Below are 24940 nucleotides of genomic sequence, written 5' to 3'. Positions count from 1 at the left end.
CATCCAGATGCTTTTTCAATGTTGTAATTGTACCAGCCTTCACCAGCTCATTCCATACACACACCACCCTTTTATGTGAAAAAGTTGCCCCTGAGGTCCTTTTTAGCTTGGCAAGAGATGCATCTGGTTCTGAAGCTCAAATTTTCCAATCTACTTCCGGGATGCTTTTGCAGTCTTGTCCTTGGTTTAATTTTCAACTGTCCACCAACATTTATGACTGCATGTGGTAGCATTACAGAGCTTCGATTTGATTTATTGGTATATAGCAGTGCTGCTTCTGCTGTTAGAAAGTAAGTGGTCTACTTTCACAGGGCGGTAACTCATGTTCAGGGATGTCAGGTGCTGCTTCTGTCCTGCTCTTCTATTCTCCTCATCAAACTGGGGCTAATCCCCTGGCTTGGTGATAATGGTAGATTTGAGTTGTGCCACACTATGAGTTTACAGTTTGTGGTTAAATACAATTCTGCTGCTGCTGCTGATGGCTTACAGTAGATATCCAGTTGTTAGTTCCTAGATTGTTTTCTAAATATAAACTTTAGAACATAATAAATCTATCTCATTCAACACAGGTGGTTGTGCCACATAAAACATATATCCTCCCTATAAAAATGAATCTTAATTGCCACAAGGAAGGTGCAATGTCTAATCCTACCAGAATTATCGCAAATAGATCCAACTACAAGCACATGGTTGAAAATGAAGTTGAGTAGATTCTCCCCATCTTGATGTTTTTACAACCACCTGTTATAGGTCCAGTTTGGAAAACTCAACCAGCCTAGTTAGGAGGCGGCCTACTTAGCCAATGTTCAGCTGGGCACTGAAGTCCTCCACCCAGCCTACATGCTATATCACTTAATGACTTTTCATTATTGTGCTATGAGGGAGGATAGGGTTAACTGGGAGCCGGTGGTCAGGTAGGTAGCCTGGTGCTGGGCAGGAAGCAATAACTAATCAGCAGCAACAATCTTCACCTACCTTGAGGCTCTCAACAGGGTTGGTAACATTGAACTTGTCCATGGTGTTGACGATGATGGCAGGAGTTGTGAGGAAGAAGAGGAGCAGGAAAAGAAAGATATTGAGGAGTGTGCAGCGAATCCACCAAGTGCTACCTTGTACCGACAGATTTTCCCTAACACAAAGAAAATGACATTATACACAATTAGCACAGCATGTACAGCAATTATATCACGACTTTCACCTTTAAAGCATCCAAAAGGACTTTGAGGGAGTTTTCAAACTGAGGCAGATGAAGATGTAGAAGCTTAATGGTGGAACAGTTAAAATTGAGCGTGCTCAAGTGGCTAAAATTAGGTAAGTGCAGATTTGGGAGAGGATTATGGGGCGAGCTGAGATTACAGAGATAGAGAGAAGGAAGCGCAAGGAAGGGTTTCAGAACCTTATAATCAATATTTGACCAGGAGGCAGTGTAGGCAATCAAATACAAGGGTGATAGGTAAATGATTCTTTGGAAGGAACTGAGCATAAGCAGCTGTGTTTTGAATGGATGCAAGTCCTTTTTCATTCATTCATGGGATGTGAGCATAACTGGTTTGGCCAGTAATTACTGCCCATCCCTAGTTGCCCCTTGCGAAGGCATTGTTGAGCTGCATTCTTGAACTACTTCAGTCCATTTAGAGTCGGTCAGAAGTCAGACAACACCAGGTTATAGTCCACCAGGTTTATTTGGAATCACAAGCTTTCAGAGCGCTGCCCCTTTATCAGGAGAAGTGAAGGGAAGCGCACAGACACAGAATGTACAGGCAGAGAGATCGAAAGATCGTACAAATGGTGTGAGTGAGGTGTCAACAGGCCGAATAGTAAGTCTCTGCAGGTGATCAAAAGTGCCAGATGGTGTGAGTAAAGTGTCAACAGCTGAATAACAACTGAAGGGATGATCTATAATCCAATTGAGGCCGAGAGATAATTACAAAAAAAAAGGTGGTGCTGGAGACAAACCAAAGGGCTGGAATAACCTGATAAGTATAAAGGTCACATGCCAAGAGTCTAACCAAAGTAACAAGTAATCCAAAGTGTACAAACTAGTTAAGGTAGAGAGATCATAACAATTTATCAAGGTGATGGTGTTAAAACAGGGCAATGAGGAAGATGTTACAGATACAGTACAGTACGGTGGGGTCACATGTACATGACATGAACCCAAGATCACGGTTAAGCCCACATTCAGGGGTACGGAACTTGGCTCTCAGTTTCTGCTCGGCCATTCTGTGTTGTCGTGTATCTCAAAGGCTGCCTTGGAGGATGCTTCCCTGAAGATCAGAGGCTGAATATCCTTGACCACTGAAATGTTCCCTAACTGGGAGGGAACAATCCTGTCTGGCAATTGTTATGCCCTGTCCATTCATCCATTGTCGTAGTTTTTGCATCATCCATATTCTCAGCTTGCACTCAGGTTACAGTGGACCAGCTAGGAGACATTGCCAAGCAAAAAAGGCAACAGAACCAGGCCACCTACAAACAGACCAAGAACAGGAAACTGGAGAAATTTGGCATCACCACCACCACCATGGCTGAAAATGGTGCTACCACAGGGAAATAAATCATCAACTTGTCTGACCACACCCTTCAACCACATGAAGTTGAAGTTATTGGCCATGGAATTCATCAGGTGAATGAGACTCCAGGAGTTCTTTCACAGACCCCAAGATATCAGCAGCGAGACAACCAATGAACCAGAACAGTCAACAGAGAGATCCTCAGTGCAGCGACCAAAGAAGGGAGAGTTGAACTGGACTCCTCCGGAAGGCTGTTGCCCTTGGATTGACATGTATGCTGATGCCATGAGGAGATGCATAATGCAAGATTCATCAGCTGTGCTCACGAGATCACACAAAACATCACCCAAACACAATACAATGCCATTTGTGCTCTCAGGAGCAAGCGCAACATCGTCATCAAACCAGCAAACAAAGGCTGAGCCATCGTCACACAGGATAGAATGGACTATTGCAAAGAAGCATATTGACAACTGAACAACCAGGAACATTACAGACAACTGCCAATCCAACCAAAGAACACTTCTGTCAACTCGAAATCCTAATCAAGATCTTTGATCCAGATCTTCAGAGTATCCTATGCACTCCCACCCCACGTACATCTCGCAAAGGTGGCCTCTACTGCCTTCCAAAGATACACAAAGCCAACACACCTGGGCATCACATCGTATCAGACAATGGGACCCTCTGTAAGAAATTCTCTGGCTTTGTGGAGGGCATCTTGAAACTCCCAGCTTCTGTCGCGACACTGCAGACGTTTTACAGAAACTCAACACCCACGGACCAGTCAAACAAGGAACATTCCTTGTCACAATGGATGTTTCAGCACTCTACACCAGCATTCCCCAGAATGACGGCATCATAGCAACAGCCTCAACACTCAATACCAACATCTGCCAATCTCCACGCACCATCGTACAACTCTTCCACTTCATGTAGCTGGGTAACAGTTAGAGGTGGGAAGGGGAAGAAGCAGGCAGTGCAGGGATCCCCTTTGGTCATTCCCCTCAACAAGAAGTATACCGCTTTGGGAACTGTTGGGGGGGGACAGCCTTGCAGGGGTAAGCTGCAGTGACCGTGTCTGTGGCACAAGGTCCAGCTCTGAGGCCCAGAAGGGAAAGGGGGAGAGGAGGAGAGCGCTAGTTATAGGAGACTCTATAGTTAGAGGGACAGACAGGTGGTTCTGTGGACATGGGCGAGACTCTCGAATGGTTTGCTGCCTCCCGGGTGCCAGGGTCCGAGACGTCTCGGACCGTGTCTTCAGAATCCTTAAGGGGGAGGGTGTGCAGCCAGAGGTCGTGGTACACATTGGCACCAACGACATAGGTAGGAAGAGGGGTGGGGAGGTCATTCAGGAGCTCAGGGAGTTAGGCTGGAAGCTAAAAGCTAGGATGGACAGAGTCGTCATCTCTGGGTTGTTGCCGGTGCCACGTGACAGTGAGGCAAGGAATAGGGAGAGAGTGCAGTTGAACACGTGGCTGCAAGGATGGTGTAGGAGGGAGGGCTTCAGGTATTTGGACAATTGGACTGCATTCTGGGGAAGGTGGGACCTGTACAAGCAGGATGGGTTGCACCTGAACCAGAAGGGCACCAATATCCTGGGGGTTAGGTTTGCTAGCACTCTTCGGGGGGGTTTAAACTAATTTGATAGGGGGAATGGGATCTGGACTTGAAGTCCAGCAAGTAGGCTAGCTGTGTGTCAGGATGTCCAAGAATGCAGGGAGACTGTGGAGAAGGTAGCACTGACAGGGAATACTTGCGGACACAGAGATGGGTTCAAGTGTGTATACTTCAACGCAAGGAGTATCAGAAATAAGGTGGGTGAACTTAAGGCATGGATCGGTACCTGGGACGATGATGTTGTGGCCATCACAGAAACGTGGACAGGAATGGTTGTTGGAGGTTCCTGGTTACAGATGTTTCAGTAAGATTAGGGAGGGTGGTAAAAAAGGAGGGGGGGTGTCATTGCTAATTAGAAATGGTATAACAGCTGCAGAAAGGCAGTTCGAGGGGGATCTGCCTTTGGAGATAGTATGGGCTGAAGTCAGAAATAGGAAAGGTGCAGTCACCTTGTTGGGTGTTTACTATAGGCACCCCAATAGCAGCAGAGATGTGGAGAAACAGATTGGGAAACAGATTTTGGAAAGGTGCTGAAGTCACAGGGTCGTAGTCATGGGTGACTTCAACTTCCCAAATATTGATTGGAAGCTCTTTAGATCAAGTAGATTGGACGGGGCGGTGTTTGTGCAGTGTGTCCAGGAAGCTTTTCTAACTCAGTATGTAGATTGTCCGACCAGAGGGGAGGCCATATTGGATTTGGTACTCGGTAATGAGCCGGGACAAGTGATTGGCTTGTTAGTGGGTGAACATTTTGGTGATGGTGACCACAATTCTGTGACTTTTACCTTGGTTATTGAGAGAGATAGATGCGTGCAACAGGGCAGGTTTTACAGTTGGGGGAAGGGTAAATACAATGCTGCAAGACAGGATCTGAGGAGCATAAATTGAAGCATAGGCTGTCAGGGAAGGATGTCGTTGAAATGTGGAACTTTTTCAAGGAACAGATACGACGTGTCCTTGATATGTATGTACCTGTCAGACAGGAAAGAGATGGTCGTGTGAGGGAACCTTGGTTGACGAGGGAGGTTGAATGTCTTGTAAGGAGGAAGAAGGAGGCTTACCTAAGGTTGAGGAAACAAGGTTCAGACAGAGCAGTGGAGGGATACAGGATAGCCAGGAAGTAGCTGAAGAAAGGGATTAGGAGAGATAAGAGAGGGCATGAAAAATCTTTGGCAGGTAGGATCAAGGATAACCTTTATGCGTATGTGAGAAACATGAGAATGACGAGAACGAGGGTAGGTCCGATCAAGGACAGTAGTGGGAGACTGTGTATCGAGTCAGAAGAGATAGGAGAGGTCTTGAATGAGTACTTTTCTTCAGTATTTACAAATGAGAGGGACCGTATTGTTGAAGAGGAGAGTGTGAAACGGACTGGTAAACTAGAGGAGATACTTGTTAGGAAGGAAGATGTGTTGGGCATTTTGAAAATCTTGAGGATAGACAAGTCCCCTGGGCCTGACGGGATATATCCTAGGATTATGTGGGAAGCAAGAGAGGAAATTACAGAACCGTTGGCGATGATCTTTTCGTCTTCACTGTCAATGGGGGTGGTACCAGGGGACTGGAGAGTGGCAAATGTTGTGCCCCTGTTCAAAAAAGGGAATAGGGATAACCCCGGGAATTACAGGCCAGTTAGTCTTACTTCTGTGGTAGGCAAAGTAATGGAAAGGGTACTGAGGGATAGGACTTATGAGTATCTGGAAAGACACTTCTTGATTAGGGACAGCCAGCACGGATTTGTGAAGGGGTAGGTCTTGCCTTACAAGTTCTTATTGAATTCTTTGAGGAGGTGACCAAGCATGTGGATGAGGGTAGAGCAGTGGATGTATAGTAAATGGAATTTAGTAAGGCATTTGATAAGGTTCCCCATGGTAGGCTTCTGTGAAAAGTCAGGAGGCATGGGATAGTGGGAAGTTTGGCCAGTTGGATAGAGAACTGGCTAACCGGTCGAAATCAGAGAGTGGTGGTAGATGGTAAATATTCAGCCTGGAGCCTAGTTACAAGTGGAGTTCTGCAGGGATCAGTTCTGGGTTCTCTGCTGTTTATAATTTTTATTAATGACTTGGAAGAGGGAGTCGAAGGGTGGGTCAGTAAATTTGCAGAGGATATGAAGATTGGTGGAGTTGTGGATAGTGAGGAGGGCTGTTGTCGTCTGCAAAGGGACTTAGATATGATGCAGAGCTGGGCTGAGGAGTGGCAGATGGAGTTTAACCCTGTCAAATGCGAGGTTGTCCATTTTGGAAGGACAAATAAGAATGCGGAACACAGGGTTAATGGTAGGGTTCTTAGTATGATGGAGGAGCAGAGGGATCTTGGGGTCTATGTTCATAGCTCTTTGAAAGTTGCCACTCAGGTGGATAGAGCTTGTAAGAAAGCCTATGGTGTATTAGCGTTCATTAGCAGAGGGATTGAATTCAAGAGTCGTGAGGTGATGTTGCAGCTGTACAGGACCTTGGTAAAGCCACATTTGGAGTACTGTATGCAGTTCTGGTCGCCTCATTTTAGGAAAGATGTGGAAGCTCTGGAGAGGGTGCAGAGGAGATTTACCAGGATGTTGCCTGGAATGGAGAATAGGTCGTACGAGGATAGGTTGAGAGTGCTAGGCCTTTTCTCATTGGAATGGCAAAGGATGAGGGGTGACTTGATAGAGGTTTATAAGATGATCAGGGGAATAGATACAGTAGACAGTCAGAGACTTTTTCCCCGGGTACAACAGTGTTACAAGGGGGCATAAATTTACGGTGAAGGGTGGAAGGTATAGGGGAGATGTCAGGGGTAGGTTCTTTACCCAGAGAGTGGTGGGTGCATGGAATGCGCTGCCTGTGGGAGTGGCAGAGTCAGAATCATTGGTGACCTTTAAGCAGCAATTGGATAGGTACATGGATAGGTGCTTAAGCTAGGACAAATGTTCGACACAACATTGTGGGCCGAAGGGCCTGTTCTGTGCTGTATTTTTCTATGTTCTATGTTCTATTCTTGACCACGACATGCTCACTTTCGACAACCAACTTTTCATCCAGACACATGCAACAGTCATGCGAATAAAATGTGCACCTTAATATGCCAACATTTTCATGCACATGTTCGAGCAAAACTTATTTACTGCACAGGACGTCCAACCAACGACATACACCAGACACACTGCTGACATTTACTTCCTTTTGACTCATGGCGAGGAATCACTGGAACAAATAAGAAACAATATCAACAAGTTTCATCCCACCATCAGACTTAGCAAGGGCTATTTTCAGAATCAGTCTCATTCTTAGACACACACATGTCTATCAAGGATGAACACTTCAGTATCTCACTCTACCACAAGCCCCCAGATCGCCTCACAATGCTGCACTTCTCCAGCTTCCATCCTTAACATATTACAGAAGCCATCCCCTACGGACAAGCCTTGTGTATACAGAGGATCTGCTCAGATAAGAAGGAACGCAATGGACACCCAAAGATGCTGAAAGAACGGGATACGATGTTCAATTCATCAATCGCTAATTCTGACGAGCGACAGCGAAAAACCGCAACAATATCCTCAAAACTCAGATACAGGACATGACTGATTGAGTACCCTTCATCATCCAGTACTTTCCCAGAGCACAGAAACTGCTCAATGATGATGAACATCTCATCTAGGTCATCCCTACACCTCCACTTTTCATCTTCAAACAACTGCCAAGTCTTAAACAGACCATCATTCACAGCAAACTAACCAGTCTTCAGCACATCAACCATAACACCACACAACCCTGGCATGGGAACCTCTGCAAGACATGTCAGATCATTGACATGGATACTACTATCACACGTGAACACCACTGACCACATACACTGCAGATACTGATGTGACTTGGACAATGTTGTCTACCTCATACGCTGCAGGCAAGGATGTCCCGAGGCATGGTATATTGGCGAGACCATGCAGATTCTACGGCAACAGATGAATGGACAAAGCACAGCAATCATCAGACAGGAATGTTTCCTCCTGGTCAGGAACCGTTAAGCGGTCAAGGACATTCAGCCTCTGACCTTCAGGTAAGCATCCTCCAAGGTGGCCTTCGAGAGACACAACACAGAATGGCTGAGCAGAAACTGGTAGCCACGTTCCATACCCATTAAGATGGCCTCAAATGTTTTAGAAATCTTTGATGAAGTGACCAGGAAGGTTGATGAAGGCAAACTCACACCAGCACTGTTACAACCCCGGCACACCCACACTAGCAGCATTACAGCCCAGGCACACCCACACTAGCAGCATTACAGACCGTGCACACCCACAGTAGCACTGTTACAGCCTGTGTACACCCACACTAGCACCATTACAGCCCATGCACACCCACACCAGCACTGTTACAGCCAGTGCACACCCACACTAGCAGCGTTACAGCCCGTGCACACCCACACGCGCACCATTACAGCCCGTGCACACCCACACTAGCACTGTTACAGCCCATGCACACCCACAGTAGCAGCATTACAGCCCATGCACACTCACACTAGCACCATTACAGCCCAGGCTCACCCACACTAGCACCGTTACACCCCGTGCACACCCACACCAGCAGCGTTACAGCCCATGCACATTCACACTAGCACCGTTACAGCCCGTGCACACCCACACTAGCAGTGTTACAGCCCATGCACACCCACTCTAGCAGCGATACAACCCAGGCACACCCACACTAGCACTGTTACAGCCCAGGCACAACCACACTAGCACCGTTACAGCCCATGCACACCCACTCTAGCGCTGTTACAGCCCCGCACACCCACACTAGCAGCATTACAACACAGGCACGCCCACACTAGCACTGTTACAGCCCATGCACACCCACTCTAGCAGCGTTACAACCCAGGCACACCCACACTAGCAGCGTTACAACACAGGCACACCCACACTAGCACTGTTACAGCCCGTGCACACCCGCACTAGCACCGTTACAGCCCGTGCACACCCACACTAGTACCGTCACAGCCCGTGGACACTCACACTAGCACCATTACAGCCCGTGCACACCCACACTAGTACCGTCACAGCCCGTGCACACCCACTCTAGCAGCGTTACAACCCAGGCACACCCACACTAGCGCTGTTACAGCCCAGGCACACCCACACTAGAACCGTCACAGCCCGTGCACACCCACACTAGCACTGTTACAGCCCGTGCACACCCACACTAGTACCGTCACAGCCCGTGCACACTCACACTAGCACCATTACAGCCCGTGCACACCCACACTAGTACCGTCACAGCCCGTGCACACCCACTCTAGCAGCGTTACAACCCAGGCACACCCACACTAGCACTGTTACAGCCCAGGCACAACCACACTAGCGCTGTTACAGACCGTGCACACCCACACTAGCACCGTTACAGCCTATGCACACCCACTCTAGCGCTGTTACAGCCCCGCACACCCACACTAGCAGCATTACAACACAGGCACGCCCACACTAGCACTGTTACAGCCCGTGCACACCCACTCCAGCAGCGTTACAACCCAGGCACACCCACACTAGCACTGTTACAGCCCAGGCACAACCACACTAGCGCTGTTACAGCCCGTGCACACCCACACTAGCACCGTTACAGCCCATGCACACCCACTCTAGCGCTGTTACAGCCCCGCACACCCACACTAGCAGCGTTACAACACAGGCACACCCACACTAGCACTGTTACAGCCCGTGCACACCCACACTAGCACCGTTACAGCCCATGCACACCCACTCTAGCACTGTTACAGCCCCGCACACCCACACTAGCAGCGTTACAACACAGGCACACCCACACTAGCACTGTTACAGCCCGTGCACACCCACACTAGCACCGTTACAGCCCGTGCACACCCACTCTAGCGCTGTTACAGCCCGTGCACACCCACACTAGAACCGTCACAGCCCGTGCACACCCACACTAGCACTGTTACAGCCCGTGCACACCCACACTAGTACCGTCACAGCCCGTGCACACCCACACTAGCACTGTTACAGCCCAGGCACACCCACTCTAGCACTGTTACAACCCAGGCACACCCACACTAGCACTGTTACAACCCAGGCACACCCACAATAGCACTGTTACAGCCCGTGCACATCCACACTAGCACTGTTACAGTCCGTGCACACCCACACTAGCACTATTACAGCCCGTGCACACCCACACTAGCACCGTTAGGGCCCATACACACCCACACTGGCAGCGTTACAGCCCATGCACACCCACACTAGCACTGTTACAGCCCCTGCACACCCACACTAGCACCGTTAGGGCCCGTACCCACCCACACCAGCAGCGTTACAGCCCGTGCACACCCACACTAGCACTGTTACAGCCCGTGCACACCTACACTAGTATCGTTACTGCCTGTGCACACCCACACTAGTACAGTTACAGCCCGTGCACACCTACACTAGCACTATTACAGCCAGTGCACACCCACACTGGCAGCGTTACAGCCCATGCATACTCACACCCCCCACCAACCCAACCTCCACTCCCGGCACCTTCCCCTGCAACCGCAAAAAATACAAAACTTGCGCCCATACCTCCCCCCTCACTTCCCTCCAAGGCCCCAAGGAATCCTTCCATATCCACCACAAATTCACCTGCACCTCCACACTCATCATTTACTGCATCCACTGCACCCGATGTGGCCTCCTCTATATTGGGGAGACGGGCCGCCTACTTGCGGAACGCTTCAGAGAACACCTCTTGGACACCCGGACCAACCAACCCAACCACCCCGTGGCTCAACACTTCAACTCCCCCTCCCACTCCACCAAGGACATGCAGGTCCTTGGACTCCTCCATCGTCAGACCATAACAACACGACGGCTGGAGGAAGAGCTCCTCATCTTCCGCCTGGGAACCCTCCAACCACAAGGGATGAACTCAGATTTCTCCAGTTTCCTCATTTCCCCTCCCCCACCATGTCTCAGTCAAATCCCTCAAACTCAGCACCGCCTTCCTAACCTGCAATGTTCTTCCTGACCTCTCCGCCCCCACCCCACTCCGGCCTATCACCCTCAACTTGACCTCCTTCCACCTATCGCATCTCCATCGCCCCTCCCCCAAGTCCTCCTCCCTACCTTTTACCTTAGCCTGCTGGACACACTTTCCTCATTCCTGATGAAGGGCCCATGCCCGTAACGTCAATTCTCCTCCTCTTTGAATGCTGCCTGACCTGCTGCGCTTTTCCAGCAACACATTTTTCAGCTAGCAACATTACAGCCCAGGCACACACACATTAGTACCATTACAGCCGGTGCACACCCACACTAGCACCGTTACAGCCCAGGTACACCCACACTAGTACCGTTACAGCCCGTGCAAACCCACACTAGCAGTGTTACAGCCCGCGCACACCCACACTAGCACTGTTACAGCCCGTGTACAGCCACACTAGCACTGTTACAGCTGAGGCACACCCACACTAGCACTGTTACAGCCGTGCACACCCACACTAGCACCGTTACAACCCAGGCACACCCACACTAGCACCGTTACAGCCCGTGGACACCAACACTAGCACTGTTACAGCCCATGCACACCCACACTAGCGCTATTACAGCCCCTGCACACCCACTCTAGCACTATTACAGCCCGTGCACACCCACACTAGCACCGTTAGGGCCCGTACACACCCACACTGGCAGCGTTACAGCCCATGCACACCCACACTAGCACTGTTACAGCCCCTGCACACCCACACTAGCACCGTTAGGGCCCGTACCCACCCACACCAGCAGCGTTAAAGCCCGTGCACACCCACACTAGCACTGTTACAGCCCGTGCACACCCACACTGGCAGCGTTACAGCCCATGCATACTCACACCCCCCACCAACCCAACCTCCACTCCCGGCACCTTCCCCTGCAACCGCAAAAAATACAAAACTTGCGCCCATACCTCCCCCCTCACTTCCCTCCAAGGCCCCAAGGAATCCTTCCATATCCACCACAAATTCACCTGCACCTCCACACTCATCATTTACTGCATCCGCTGCACCCGATGTGGCCTCCTCTATATTGGGGAGACGGGCGGCCTACTTGCGGAACGCTTCAGAGAGCACCTCTTGGACACCTGGACCAACCAACCCAACCACCCCGTGGCTCAACACTTCAACTCCCCCTCCCACTCCACCAAGGACATGCAGGTCCTTGGACTCCTCCATCGCCAGACCATAACAACACGACGGTTGGAGGAAGAGCTCCTCATCTTCCGCCTGGGAACCCTCCAACCACAAGGGATGAACTCAGATTTCTCCAGTTTCCTCATTTCCCCTCCCCCCACCATGTCTCAGTCAAATCCCTCAAACTCAGCACCGCCTTCCTAACCTGCAATGTTCTTCCTGACCTCTCCGCCCCCACCCCACTCCGGCCTATCACCCTCAACTTGACCTCCTTCCACCTATCGCATCTCCATCGCCCCTCCCCCAAGTCCCTCCTCCCTACCGTTTACCTTAGCCTGCTGGACACACTTTCCTCATTCCTGATGAAGGGCCCATGCCCGTAACGTCAATTCTCCTCCTCTTTGAATGCTGCCTGACCTGCTGCGCTTTGCCAGCAACACATTTTTCAGCTAGCAACATTACAGCCCAGGCACACACACACATTAGTACCATTACAGCCGGTGCACACCCACACTAGCACCGTTACAGCCCATGCACACCCACACTAGCGCTGTTACAGCCCCTGCACACCCACAGTAGCACTGTTACAGACCGTGCACACCCACACTAGCATTGTTACAGCCCGTGCACACCCACACTAGCAGCGTTACAGCCCGTGCACATCCACACTAGCACTGTTACAACTCGTGTACACCCACACTAGCACTGTTACAGCCTGTGCACACCCACACTAGCACCGTTACAGCCCGTGCACACCCACACCAGCACCGTTACAGCCCGTGCACACCCACACTAGCACCGTTACAGCCCGTGCACACCCACACTAGCACCGTTACAGCCCCTGCACACCCACACTAACAGCGTTACAGCCCGTGCACACCCACAATAGCACTGTTACAGCCCGTGCACACCCACACTAGCACTGTTACAACCCGTGCACACCCACACTAGCACTGTTACAGCCCGTGCACACCCACACTAGCACTGTTACAGCTCAGGCACACCCACACTAGCACTGTTACAGCCCGTGCACACCCACACTAGCAGCGTTACAGCCCGTGCACACCCACACTAGCACTGTTACAGCCCGTGCACATCCACACACGTACTGTTTCAGCCCGTGCACACCCACACTAGCACCGTTACAGCCCCTGCACACCCACACTAGCAGCGTTACAGCCCGTGCACACCCACACTAGCACTGTTTCAGCCCGTGTACACCCACACTAGCACAGTTACAGCCCGTGCACACCCACACTAGCACAGTTACAGCCCGTGCACACCCACACTAGCGCTGTTACAGGCCAGGCACGCCCACACTAGCACCGTTACAACCCGTGCACACCCACACTAGCACTGTTATAGCCCATGCACACCCACACTAGCGCTGTTACAGCCCGTGCACACCCACACTAGCAGCGTTACAGCCCGTGCACACCCACACTAGCACTGTTACACCCGTGCACACCCACACTAGCACTGTTACAGCCCAGGCATACCCACACTAGCGATGTTACAGCCCGTGCACACCCACACTAGCACCGTTACAGCCCGTGCACACCCACACTAGCACCGTTACAGCCCGTCCACACCCACACTAGCACTGTTACAGCCCAGGCATACCCACACTAGCGCTGTTACAGCCCAGGCACACCCACACTAGCACCGTTACAGCCCGTCCACACCCACACTAGCACTGTTACAGCTCGTGCACACCCACACTAGCACTGTTACAGCCCTGGCACACCCACTCTAGCACCATTACAGCCCGTCCACACCCACACTAGCACAGTTCCAGCCCGTGCACACCCACACTAGCACCATTACAGCCCAGGCACACCCACACTTGTACCATTACCGCTCAGGCACATCCACCGTAGCACCGTTACAGCACAGGCACACCCACACCAGCACTGTTATTGTCCAGGAACACCCATATCAGCACCATTATAGTCCAGGCACACCCACACTAGCACCGTGATGGCCCATGCACACCCACACTAGCACCATTACAGTGCAGCTACATCCACACCGGCACCATTATAGCCCAGGCAAACCCATACCAGCACTGTTACAGTCCAGGAACACCAACATTAGCACCATTACAGTATAGGAACACCAGTACTAGTGCCATTACAGTCCAGGCAGCATATGGATTGATCTTTCCAGCCTTTCCTCTCTCCTTCGATATTGCATCTCCCTGTTGTTATCTCTATTTCTCCATCCAACTAAAATCCTGCGATAAGGAATGTTGAACTGCAATTCCTACCTTCTTTAATCCAGGTTGCAATGCTAGCTCTCATATCATACCCATGTTTCCACCTGGAATTTGAAGAAAGTGAAGGCAAAAACTTTTCAGTCTTCCCTAGACTCAGAGTAGTTGCCAGAAGACAAGAGAATTGCTGACATTACTGCCTTGTTTAAGAAAGGTTATAAGGATAACCCCAGCAATTATAGGCCAGTTAATTTAACTTTAATTGTGGGAAAGCTCCTAGAGACAATTACTCAGCACAGCATTAGTACTCAAATGTAAACAGATATGGACAGGATAATATGAAAATCTGAAGGGAAATCATGTTTAAATAACTTGCAGAAATTCTTTGAAGAGGTACCAGAAAGCCTTGATGAGAGTAACACTGTTGACGTGGTAGTCATGGATCTTCAGAAGATATTTAGACTGGTGTTATACAACAGACTTGTGAGGAAAAATGATAGACCATGATATAAAAGGAATAGTATCAACACAGATAAAACATTGGCTGAGTAATAGGAAATATAGTAATGGGAAATGGATATTTTCAGGCTGGGGAAGGTTTGTAGTGGAGTTCACTGGAGGTCTTTATTAGTATGTTTTTTTGGTATGTATTAATGATCTAGAACTTGATATGCAGAGGTCAATTGACACAAAACTTGCAAGAACTGTAAACTTTGAGGAGGACATTGTAGAAATTCAAAAGGACATTGACAAGTCAGCTTGGATTTACAAAGGGAAATCATCCTTGACAAATCTACTGGAATTCTTTGAGGATGTAACAAGTAGAGTTTAAGGGGCACCGGTCAATATTGTTTATTCGGACTTCCAGAAGTCTTTCAACAATGTCCTACATAAGAGATTAATGTGTAAAATTAAAGCAAATGAGATGGGGTAGTTATTGAGATGGATAAAAACTGATTAGCAGATAGGAAACAAAGAATCGGAATGAATGAGTCTCTTTTTGAATGGCAGGTAGTGACTTGGGCGGTACTGCGGGGTTCAGTATTAGGACTCCAGTTATTCACAATACATGATAAGAGATCTATTTGGCTTCAATGAGGGAACTAAACATAGCATCTCAAAATTTGTAGATGACATAAAACTGGGTGGAACGGTGAACCGTGAGATGGATGTAAAGATGTAACAGTGTGATTTGGGCAGGTTGACTGAATGGAGGGCAAAATGCAATATACATTGGATAAATGTGATGTTATCCATTATGGTAGCAAAAATAGGAAGGCAGAATATTATCTGAATGGCTGTAACTTGAGAGATGAGAATGATCGTCAGGACCTGGGTGTCCTTATGCACCAGTTGCTGAAAGGAAGTGCTGAGATGCAGCAGGCAGTAAAGAAGATAAACAGTATGTTGACTTTCATAGCGAGAGGATTCATGTACAGGAACAAGAATGTCTTTCTGCAATTATGCAGGACATGGGGGAAGCCACATCTCAAATACTGTGTCGCCTTATCTGAGGAAGAATGTTCTTATTATAGAGGGAATGCAGTATAGGTTTACCAAATTGACTCCTGGGATGGCAGGACTGACATAAGAGGAGAGACCGAGTTGGCTAGGATTGTATTCACTGGAGTTTTGAAAAATGATGGAGGATCTCACAGAAACCTATAAAATTCTAACATGAATGGACAGGTTAGATGCAGGAAGGAGATTCCCAGGGGTCATAGTTTAAGGATCAGAGGTAAACCTTTTCAGGCTGAGATGAGGAAAAATGTCTTCACCCAGAGATGGTAACCCAGTTGAATTCACTATCAGAGGAAGTGGTTGAGGCCAAAACATTACATTTACAAGGAGGAGCAACTTTGTTTATGGGAAGAGCAGGATTAGGGTATTGAGCTCAATGATTAACCATGATCATATTGAATAGCAAAGCAGGCTTTAGATGTCAAATGGCTTATCTCTGCTCCTATATTTCTATGTTAAGGTGATGGAGTGGCAGATGGGTGGCAGATGAAGGTCAATACAAAGAAATGTGAGGTGATGTACTTTGGTAGGAAGAACTTTGACAGGCAATATAAAATAAGGAATTCAATTCTAATGGAGATGCAGGAGCAGAGGGAATTGGGAATATACATGAACAGATCATTGAAGGTGGCAGGACAGGTGGAGGGAGTTTTTGGAATATTGTGAGCAATTTTGGGCCTCATATCTAAGGAAGGATCTGTCGGCCTTGGAAAGGGTCCAGAGGAGATTCAGAAGAAAGATCCTAGGAATAATGGGTTTGTCATACGAGGAGAACTTGGGGATTCTGAGTCTGTATATGATGGAATTTAGAAGAATGAGGAGAGATCTGATTGGAATGTACAGAATACTGAAAGGTCAGGATACAGTGGTTGTGGACAAGATGTTTCCACTAGTAAGAAAGGTAGGACAGAGGACACAGCATCAGAAGGGATGATTCTTTCGAACTGAGATGATGAGGAATTATTTCAGTCAGAGAGTGGTGAATCTGTAGATCTCATTGTCATTGAAGGCTGTAAGACCAAATCATTGAATGCATTTAAGACAGAGAGAGTTAGGTTCTTGATTAGTAAAGAAATTAAAGGTTAGGGGGAGAAGAATGAGTTTGAGAAATGTATCAGCCATTGTCAAACGGTGGAGAAGACTCAATGAGCCACATTCTGCTCCTATATCTAATCATATTAATAAAATATAGTGTCCTTGGCTTTATGAGGGGCATTGAGTATAAGAACAACGAGATGATGCTGAACTTGTACAAGGTATATGTTAGACTTCAGCTGGCATACTGTGTACAGTAGTGGTCCTGACGAAGGGCTCATACCCGAAACGTCGACTCTCCTGCTCCTTGGATGCTGCCTGACCTGCTGCGCTTTTCCAGCAACACATTTTCAGCTCTGATCTCCAGCATCTGCAGTCCTCACTTTCTCCTACAGTAGTGGTCACCACATTAAAGGAAAGATATGAATTCATTGGAAAGAGGACAGAAGCAATTTTACAAGAATGGTTCAAGGATTGAGAAACTTCAGTTTTGAGGATAGAAGTATGAGAGAAGGCTGAGAGGAGATTTAATAGAGGTTTTCAAAATTATGAACAGGTGGATAGAGTGGAAATGGAGAAGATATTTCCACTTATTAAAGGAACAAATAAGGGAGGGCACAAATCTGAGTGATATGCATAAGAAGTTAGAGAATTGCAAGAAAAAAACTTCTTCATTTACTGTGTAATTAGGATTTGGAATGCACTGCCTAGAAATATAGCAGAGGCAGGTTCAATTCAGGCATTCAAGAGTACATTGGATAGTTATTTGGAATAAGAGTACATTGGATGGTTATTTGGATAGAAATGGTGTGCAGATATGTGGTGGAAAAGCAGGAAATTGAAACTAGGCAACGATGTTCATCTGAAGAACCATTACACAGATGATGGGCCAAATGGTCTCCTTCTACGCTATAACAATTCTGTGATTCTTGATTCTATGTTCTCAGCTCAACTGCACGATTTACTTAGTTATTCAGAAAGATAGTGATAAGCTGGGGCCCGAGAAAAGATTTCTGGCACATCGCATGAATCAAAGTACAGTTGTTCTGGTTTGTCAACATGAATTGGCTATAACACTATTGATAAATTGTGGATGCTGTTTGGAAAACACAAACTTTCAACGGAACAGGTACAGTGATTTTCTATAGCGATTCTCTATTGTGGTTTTCTATAGCGTGATTTTCTACTACATGAGGTTGCAGAGAAATGCAGCTGTCACATTATAGCAGAACGACCAGTACTCAATCATTATCCCCATATTTTGTTCTGATGTCTTAAGTAATTTCCTATCAAATCCAATTAAGTTTATTGTAATTCTCCACACTTGTATTTTTGTTAACAGGCATCACATTAATCATTCACTCCCTACACTCCCAATGGAAGTGGAGCCAGTTTGTATCACCCAAAGGGTGCACTTCAACAATTCACCGAGGTTCCTTCAAGAGCACTCTCAAAACCCGTGTCCACAACCATCTGGAAGGACAGGGGCAGCAGGTACATGGGAAGATAACCGCAAGCAAGTTCCCCTCCAAGCAACACGCTGTCCTGACTTGCAAATGTTGCTTCACTGGAATTTGAGTCCTACCAGATAATATCGCTCAGTGCTGGGGCATATCTCACATCCCATCTATAAGACTTGATGACAGTCGTGACACTGGACTGCTGTGGCTGATATCGACATCGGCTGTGCTGGTAGTGCTTCACAATGCTGAAAAACAAAAATACAAGTACAGGAGCCATTGAGTGGGAAGCAAGAACAGAAGAAACATGGCTATTGCTTGGGAAGGTAGTAGCATTGAGGCAATGTCACTGGGCTAGTACAGCTATAATGCAGAACCCCAAGCTAACATTCTGGGGATATTGATTTAAATGCTATCGTGGAAGATGATGTAATCAGAATTCAGTTTAAAAATCTGGAACGAAAGGCTAGAATAGTGGTTACTATGCCAATTATCAAAAAAAAATCAGGCCATTCCTGTCCTTTATGATGGAAATCAGCCGTCGTTACCTGGTTCGGTCTACATGTGACTCCTGTTACAACATGGGGGGTGAACGCTTCTGCTAATTAAAATAAACACCCAGAAAAGCTCATCTTGCCTCATAATCTGTTAAAGTCTGAGTGATAGAGAACTCCCAACTTCCTCTATTTGAAGAAAAAAAATCAATTTATTCTTTAAACTCTAAAACTGAACTTAACTATTTACAATCTAAGCCCCCTTTCTGTTAAAGGTTGTTATCTACCTCCAAACTCTATAACAATATACTGTTCCAATACAAGCCCCTATTAAAATTACATCAACTTAATTTTCAAAACCACCCAGCAGCTGTAGTTGTTGGTGTCGGTCTCTTTCAGCTGAAGATCTCCCTGGGTCATCTTCAGTCTTTTGCTACAAAAATGTTTCATATGAAAAAGCTGCCTTTGATGGAGAGTGTTTTGAATTGAAGTCTTTCTCTAGATGGCAGGTTGTAGCTCTCTCTCAGGCTAACTCTCAAACTGCTGACTTATTTATACCCGAAACATCTGATCGTCTCGGGGTGATGTTGTCAAAACAGTACATTTCAAAATCAATTGGGTTTTAGTATCCTGGGGCATTATTTAAACTGATTGGTTCAATTCAAACTGTTGTGAACAATAGCAGCCAAGAGTTACATATTTTCAATTGTCCAGTACACTCTGAGACTGCTAGTCAGTCACATGACAGGTGCCTGAAAACTCTCACCACCAACAACTTCCACTCTTTCTTAAAGGTACAATATATGCCTTCAATTTCGTAACACCTCCCCTCTTAAGAAAAAAAAGAACTATCATAATGAAAAGATGGCTTTTTTTTCTTTAATTCTTAACCCCATTACAATGAAAAAACATATATATACAATGTTGGTATCCATTCAATCATATCTATACTTTATCCATTAAATCCGTGATAATGCATCTGCTATCACATTCATACAACCCACAACATGTATGATTTGTAAATTAAAAATCTGTAACATAAGGCTCCAATGAAATAGTCTCATATTCTTGTGTTTAAATTGTTCCAAGAATGCAAGAAGATTGTGATCCGTGTACACAACTGTCTCCAACACATTATTCATGACATAAACATTAAAATGTTGTAATGCCAATATCTAACTCAATAATTGATTTTCAATGGTGCAGTATTTTTTCTGGTGTGGATGTTTAATTTCATTGAAAAGTAATCAACTGGCAGTTCAATTCCATCATCAACTTCCTGCAGCAGTACAACTCCGACTCCTATGTTGCTAGCATCGATTGCAACTTTGAAGGGTGTCAAAAAGTTTGGTGTAGCTAAAACTGGTGTGGCGGTTAATACTGCTTTTAAATTGTCAAATGCCTCCTGGCATTATCCTGTCCACCAAAATTTTTAGTTCTTCTTCAGTAAATCTATTAGCAGTGCCACTATGCTGCTGAAGTTTGGAATAAACTTTTGGTAGAATCCGCTTAGTCCAAAAATATCAAAGCACCTTTCTTCAAAGTTGATTGTGGAAATTCCTCGATGGCCTTTGTCTTTGCATTGTGTGGGGTCAACCTTCCATGGACGATGTTACATCCCAAGAACAATCTGCTTCCACAAGTTCCGTTTTCTTTAAGTTTATTACCAGTTCTATTTCTCTTAATCGTTTAAAGAGCTCTGCGTACTGTACCATGTGATCTTTCCATAACTCACTAAAGATCACCACATCATCCAGATAGACTGCACAGTTTGTTAATCCAGCCCCACCTCTGTTCATGAGTCTTTGGAATGTGGCCAGTGCGTTCTTCATTCCAAAGGGTATCACTTTGAATTGGTATAGCCCATTTGGGGTTACAAACACAGAAACTTCTTTCACTTTCTCTGATAAAGGTAGCTGTCAATAACCACGCACTAAGTCCAACTTTGTGATGTAACTGGCTTATTCAACTTTTTCTAGAAGTCCTCCAATCTTGATATTGGGTATGAGTCGATTTTCCGATTAACCTTCCGATAGTCCACACTAAATTGTTGAGTGCCGTCCGGTTTGGGAACTAACATGATCGGCGGATCCATTCACTCTGACTCAGTTCGATGATATCTTTATTGAGCATTGAATCCGTTGGATCTGTGTGACTTTGAGAGGATTAAGTCTGTAGGTGCTATTTTATCAGAACAGGAATCCCTACTTCCACCTCATGCACAATAGCATTAGTCCTCGCCATCCTATTGCCGCATGTGTCTGCATACTGCTGCAACAAACCTTTCAACTGGGTTCTTTGCTCCTGAGGCAGATACTTCACTAACCTATCCCACTCCTCAGGGACTTCCTCATTATTTTGAGGCACATCAAACTCCACGACATCTGGATTTGAATCCTCACTCTGCAGGGTAGTAACTAACACATGTTCCTCAAGTTCCCTCTCTCTATTATAATTTGATTGCAACACATTCACATGACATACCCGATACAGATTTTTCTATCGAGCATCTTTACTAGATAGTTTATCTGACTCAAATGTTTCTCAATTTGGCAGGGACCACTAAATCTGGCTTTTAAGGGATCTCCTAACACTGATAATAATACTGAAACATCATCCTCATGGATAAAATGTCCAAATTTCAGAGTTTTTATCTGCCACCTGCTTCATTCTATGCTGTGCCCTCATCAGGTGCTGTTTAGCTAACTCACCTACCTGATTTAATTTCACCCTCACCTCCAATACATAATCCAAGTGTGAGATCTCTGATTTTGGTCCTGTCAATTTCTCTTTAATTATTTTCAAAGGGCGTCTCACTTCATGTCTGAATATTAACTAAAAGGGAATCAACTAAGTAGATTCATTTGGGGCAATAGACAATAGGTGCAGGAGTAAGCCATTCTGCCCTTTGAGCCTGCACCACCCTAATGGCAACTCTAATGGCAAACAATATAAATGGGATACCTTTATCTCAATCATTGGGGAAATCCTGACAGAACATAGAACAGAGAAAAGTACAGCACAGAACAAGCCCTTCAGCCCATGATGTTGTGCCAAGGATTAAAATAAAACAACCTAACCTATGTACCCCTCAATTCATTGCTGTCCATGTGCATGTCCAACAGTCACTTAAATGTTCCTAATGACTCTGCTTCCACCACCACCGCTGGCAACGCATTCCATGCATTCACAACTCTCTGCATAAAGAACCCACCTCTGACGTCTCCTCTATACCTTCCTTCTAACACATTAAAATTATGACCCCTCACGTCAGTCAATCCTCCCTGGGGGAAAGTGTCTGGCTATCAACTCAATCCATGCCTCTCACTACCTTGTACACCTTGATCAGGTCACCTCTCTTCCTCCTTCTGCTCAGAGAGAAAAGTCCAAGACTAGTCAATCTCTCTTCGTAAGACAAGCCCTCCAGTCCAGGCAGCATCCTGGTAAATCTTCTTTGCACCCTCTCCAAAGCCTCTGTATCTTTACTATAGTAGGGCAACCAGAATTGGATACAATATTCCAAGTGTAATCTCACCAGGGTTTTATAGAGCTGCAGCAAAACCTCCCAGCTCTTAAACTCGATTCCCCTGTTAATGAAAGCCAAAACACCGTATGTTTTCTTAATTACCCTATCCACTTGGGTGGCAACGTCAAGGGATCTATGCACTTGGACACCAAGATCCTGCTGTCCGTCCACACTGCCAAGAATCCTGTCTTTAATTCTATATTTGGCATTCAAGTACGCTCTTAACATGGTATTAAGGGTCTGCCACCTTTCTATAGGTCCCTGGGATTCAGGATGACACGCGCTTAAAGTGCTGTATAACCTCTTTAAACAGACCTAGCCTTGGTCTGATTGTATCTCTCTGGGTAGCCCATACACATGAAGGAAGCTACTAACTCCTCTACCACCCTTTTTGCCTTAATACTCCGTAATGGAACTGCCTCCGGAAATCTGGTCGACACATCCATTATAGTTAACAATTACTGGTTCCCACTTTTAGTTTTCAGGAGGGGATGTACACAGTCAAACATAACCTACATGTAAGGTTCTTCAAATGCGAGCATTGGCAACGAAGGGGTGGGTTTTACTATCGCCTGGGGTTTACCTACCATTTGGCACGTATGACATGTACGGCAAAAGTTAACCACATCCTTGTGCATTCCAGGCCAATAGAAATGGTTTTGTACCTTACTTGAGTCTTCTGTACACCTAGGTGACCTCCTTCTGGTAGTTCATGTGCTACCTGTAACACTTGGTATCTGTATGCTACCAGCAAAACAATCTGGTGCACTTCTGCCCAGTTCTCCTCTGCATGTGGTCTCCATTTTCATTGTAGGATTCGATCTTTAAGATAATAACCCTCAAAAATATTCTCTGCCTTCTTTTCTGAGGATGTATCCACATATAGTTAGGGTGGACAGTGAGAGCCTTTCTCCTCGCATGGTGATGGCGAACAAGAGGGGACATAACTTTAAATTGAGGGGTGATAGATTGATGACAGATATCAGGGATAGTTCCTTTACTCAGAAAGTAGTAGGCATGGAACGGCCTGCCTGCAACAGTTGTAGACTCACTGATGTTAAGGGCATTTAAATGGGCAATGGACATTGGATAATAATGGAATGGTATAGGTTAGATGGGCATCAGATTAATTTCACAGATCGGCGCAACATCGAGGGCTGAAGGGCCTGTACTGCGCTGTAATATTCTATGTTCTATATATACCTTTTATTGTCTTGTCAGTCTTAGCCTTTCAGGACTAAACTCTGTTTAACAACCTCTGGCTGCACCATAACATTAAACAGGGTATCCGCTAACTGAACCTCAACTCCTTCATCTTTCTCTTTAGTTTTTTTCTTCATGCTGTGACTTATAATAGTGGGATCTTGTTACTACACAGTCTGGGAAAATTCCAGGGTATTTTTCTTTTAAGTCCTCCATTCCCTGGTCTTTCTTTGGTTTCTCCATAACAAGTGGTGTTACTCCCACCTTGGATCCTACTAAGTCAGTCCCAAGAACAAACTGTATTCCTGGAACTGAACTCTGTCAATTACTGCCACTGTTACTTCCCCAGTCTTGATTTGGAACTCCAACCTGCTCTTACACAGGGGAACGCTAAATTTCTGTCCATCTAGCCCACAAATTACCACTCTCTCAGGTAACAGGTCAGAAAGAGTGCTAATCCGATCATCTCTTACAATAACAGACTGGTTAGATCCTGTATTTTTCAAAGTTATAACTTCTTTCCCTTCTCCCCGTTCTTTCTGAGTAAACTTTACCCACAGAGGCAAATTCTTTGTGTAGATCAGGCACTAACGCCATACCCAGCCCCTTTCCAGGCTGGACACTCACTTGCAGCTCTTCGACGTTTCCCTGAGTCTCCTTTATTATTTTCACTAATGTCGCTGGATTAGCTTTTTTATAACCACATCTTTTCTCCTTTCTTTAACGACCAGCACTGCGTCTTTACGTGTCCCACTTTATGGCAGGGAAAACACCTATTTCACTTTTGCCCTTCTTAAACCACCAGCACTGTGTCCCACTTTACTACAGTAGAAACACCCGAGGCCATTCACCTCCTTTCCACCCCCTTGGACTTCTTTTTTAACCTGTGCTAAACAATTACCAGTGTTCTTTGCTCTTTATTTTGTAGTGTAGAATCTTCCCTTCTCCCAATTTCTATTCCTCACAGGATGAAATTCTTGCCTGAAGCTAAACTTTGCCTGATGCACCAATGTATATTCATCTGCCATCTCTGCTACTCTTAGATTAGATTAGATTACTTACAGTGTGGAAACAGGCCCTTCGGCCCAACAAGTCCACACCGACCCGCCGAAGCGCAACCCACCCATACCCCTACATTTACCCCTTACCTAACACTATGGGCAATTTAGCATGGCCAGTTCACCTGACCCGCACATCTTTGGACTGTGGGAGGA

At 46.4% G+C, this 24940-nt stretch overlaps 1 protein-coding gene across 1 annotated transcript in view; it reads right to left on the bottom strand.

The window, feature by feature from the left end:
• tmem63c (transmembrane protein 63C) overlaps positions 1-24940 on the bottom strand; it is a 331403-nt gene that overhangs the window by 109590 nt on the left and 196873 nt on the right. The window contains exons 14-15 of the mRNA XM_060829024.1: positions 18629-18751; positions 976-1129 (exon numbers count right to left, since the gene is read on the bottom strand). Coding sequence (XP_060685007.1) covers positions 976-1129; positions 18629-18751 — 277 coding nt within the window. The remainder of the gene's footprint in view (positions 1-975; positions 1130-18628; positions 18752-24940) is intronic.

This window comes from Hemiscyllium ocellatum, chromosome 8, assembly GCF_020745735.1.
Source record: "Hemiscyllium ocellatum isolate sHemOce1 chromosome 8, sHemOce1.pat.X.cur, whole genome shotgun sequence".
NCBI lineage: Eukaryota > Metazoa > Chordata > Chondrichthyes > Orectolobiformes > Hemiscylliidae > Hemiscyllium > Hemiscyllium ocellatum.
This window is presented reverse-complemented; position numbering and strand designations above follow the sequence as displayed.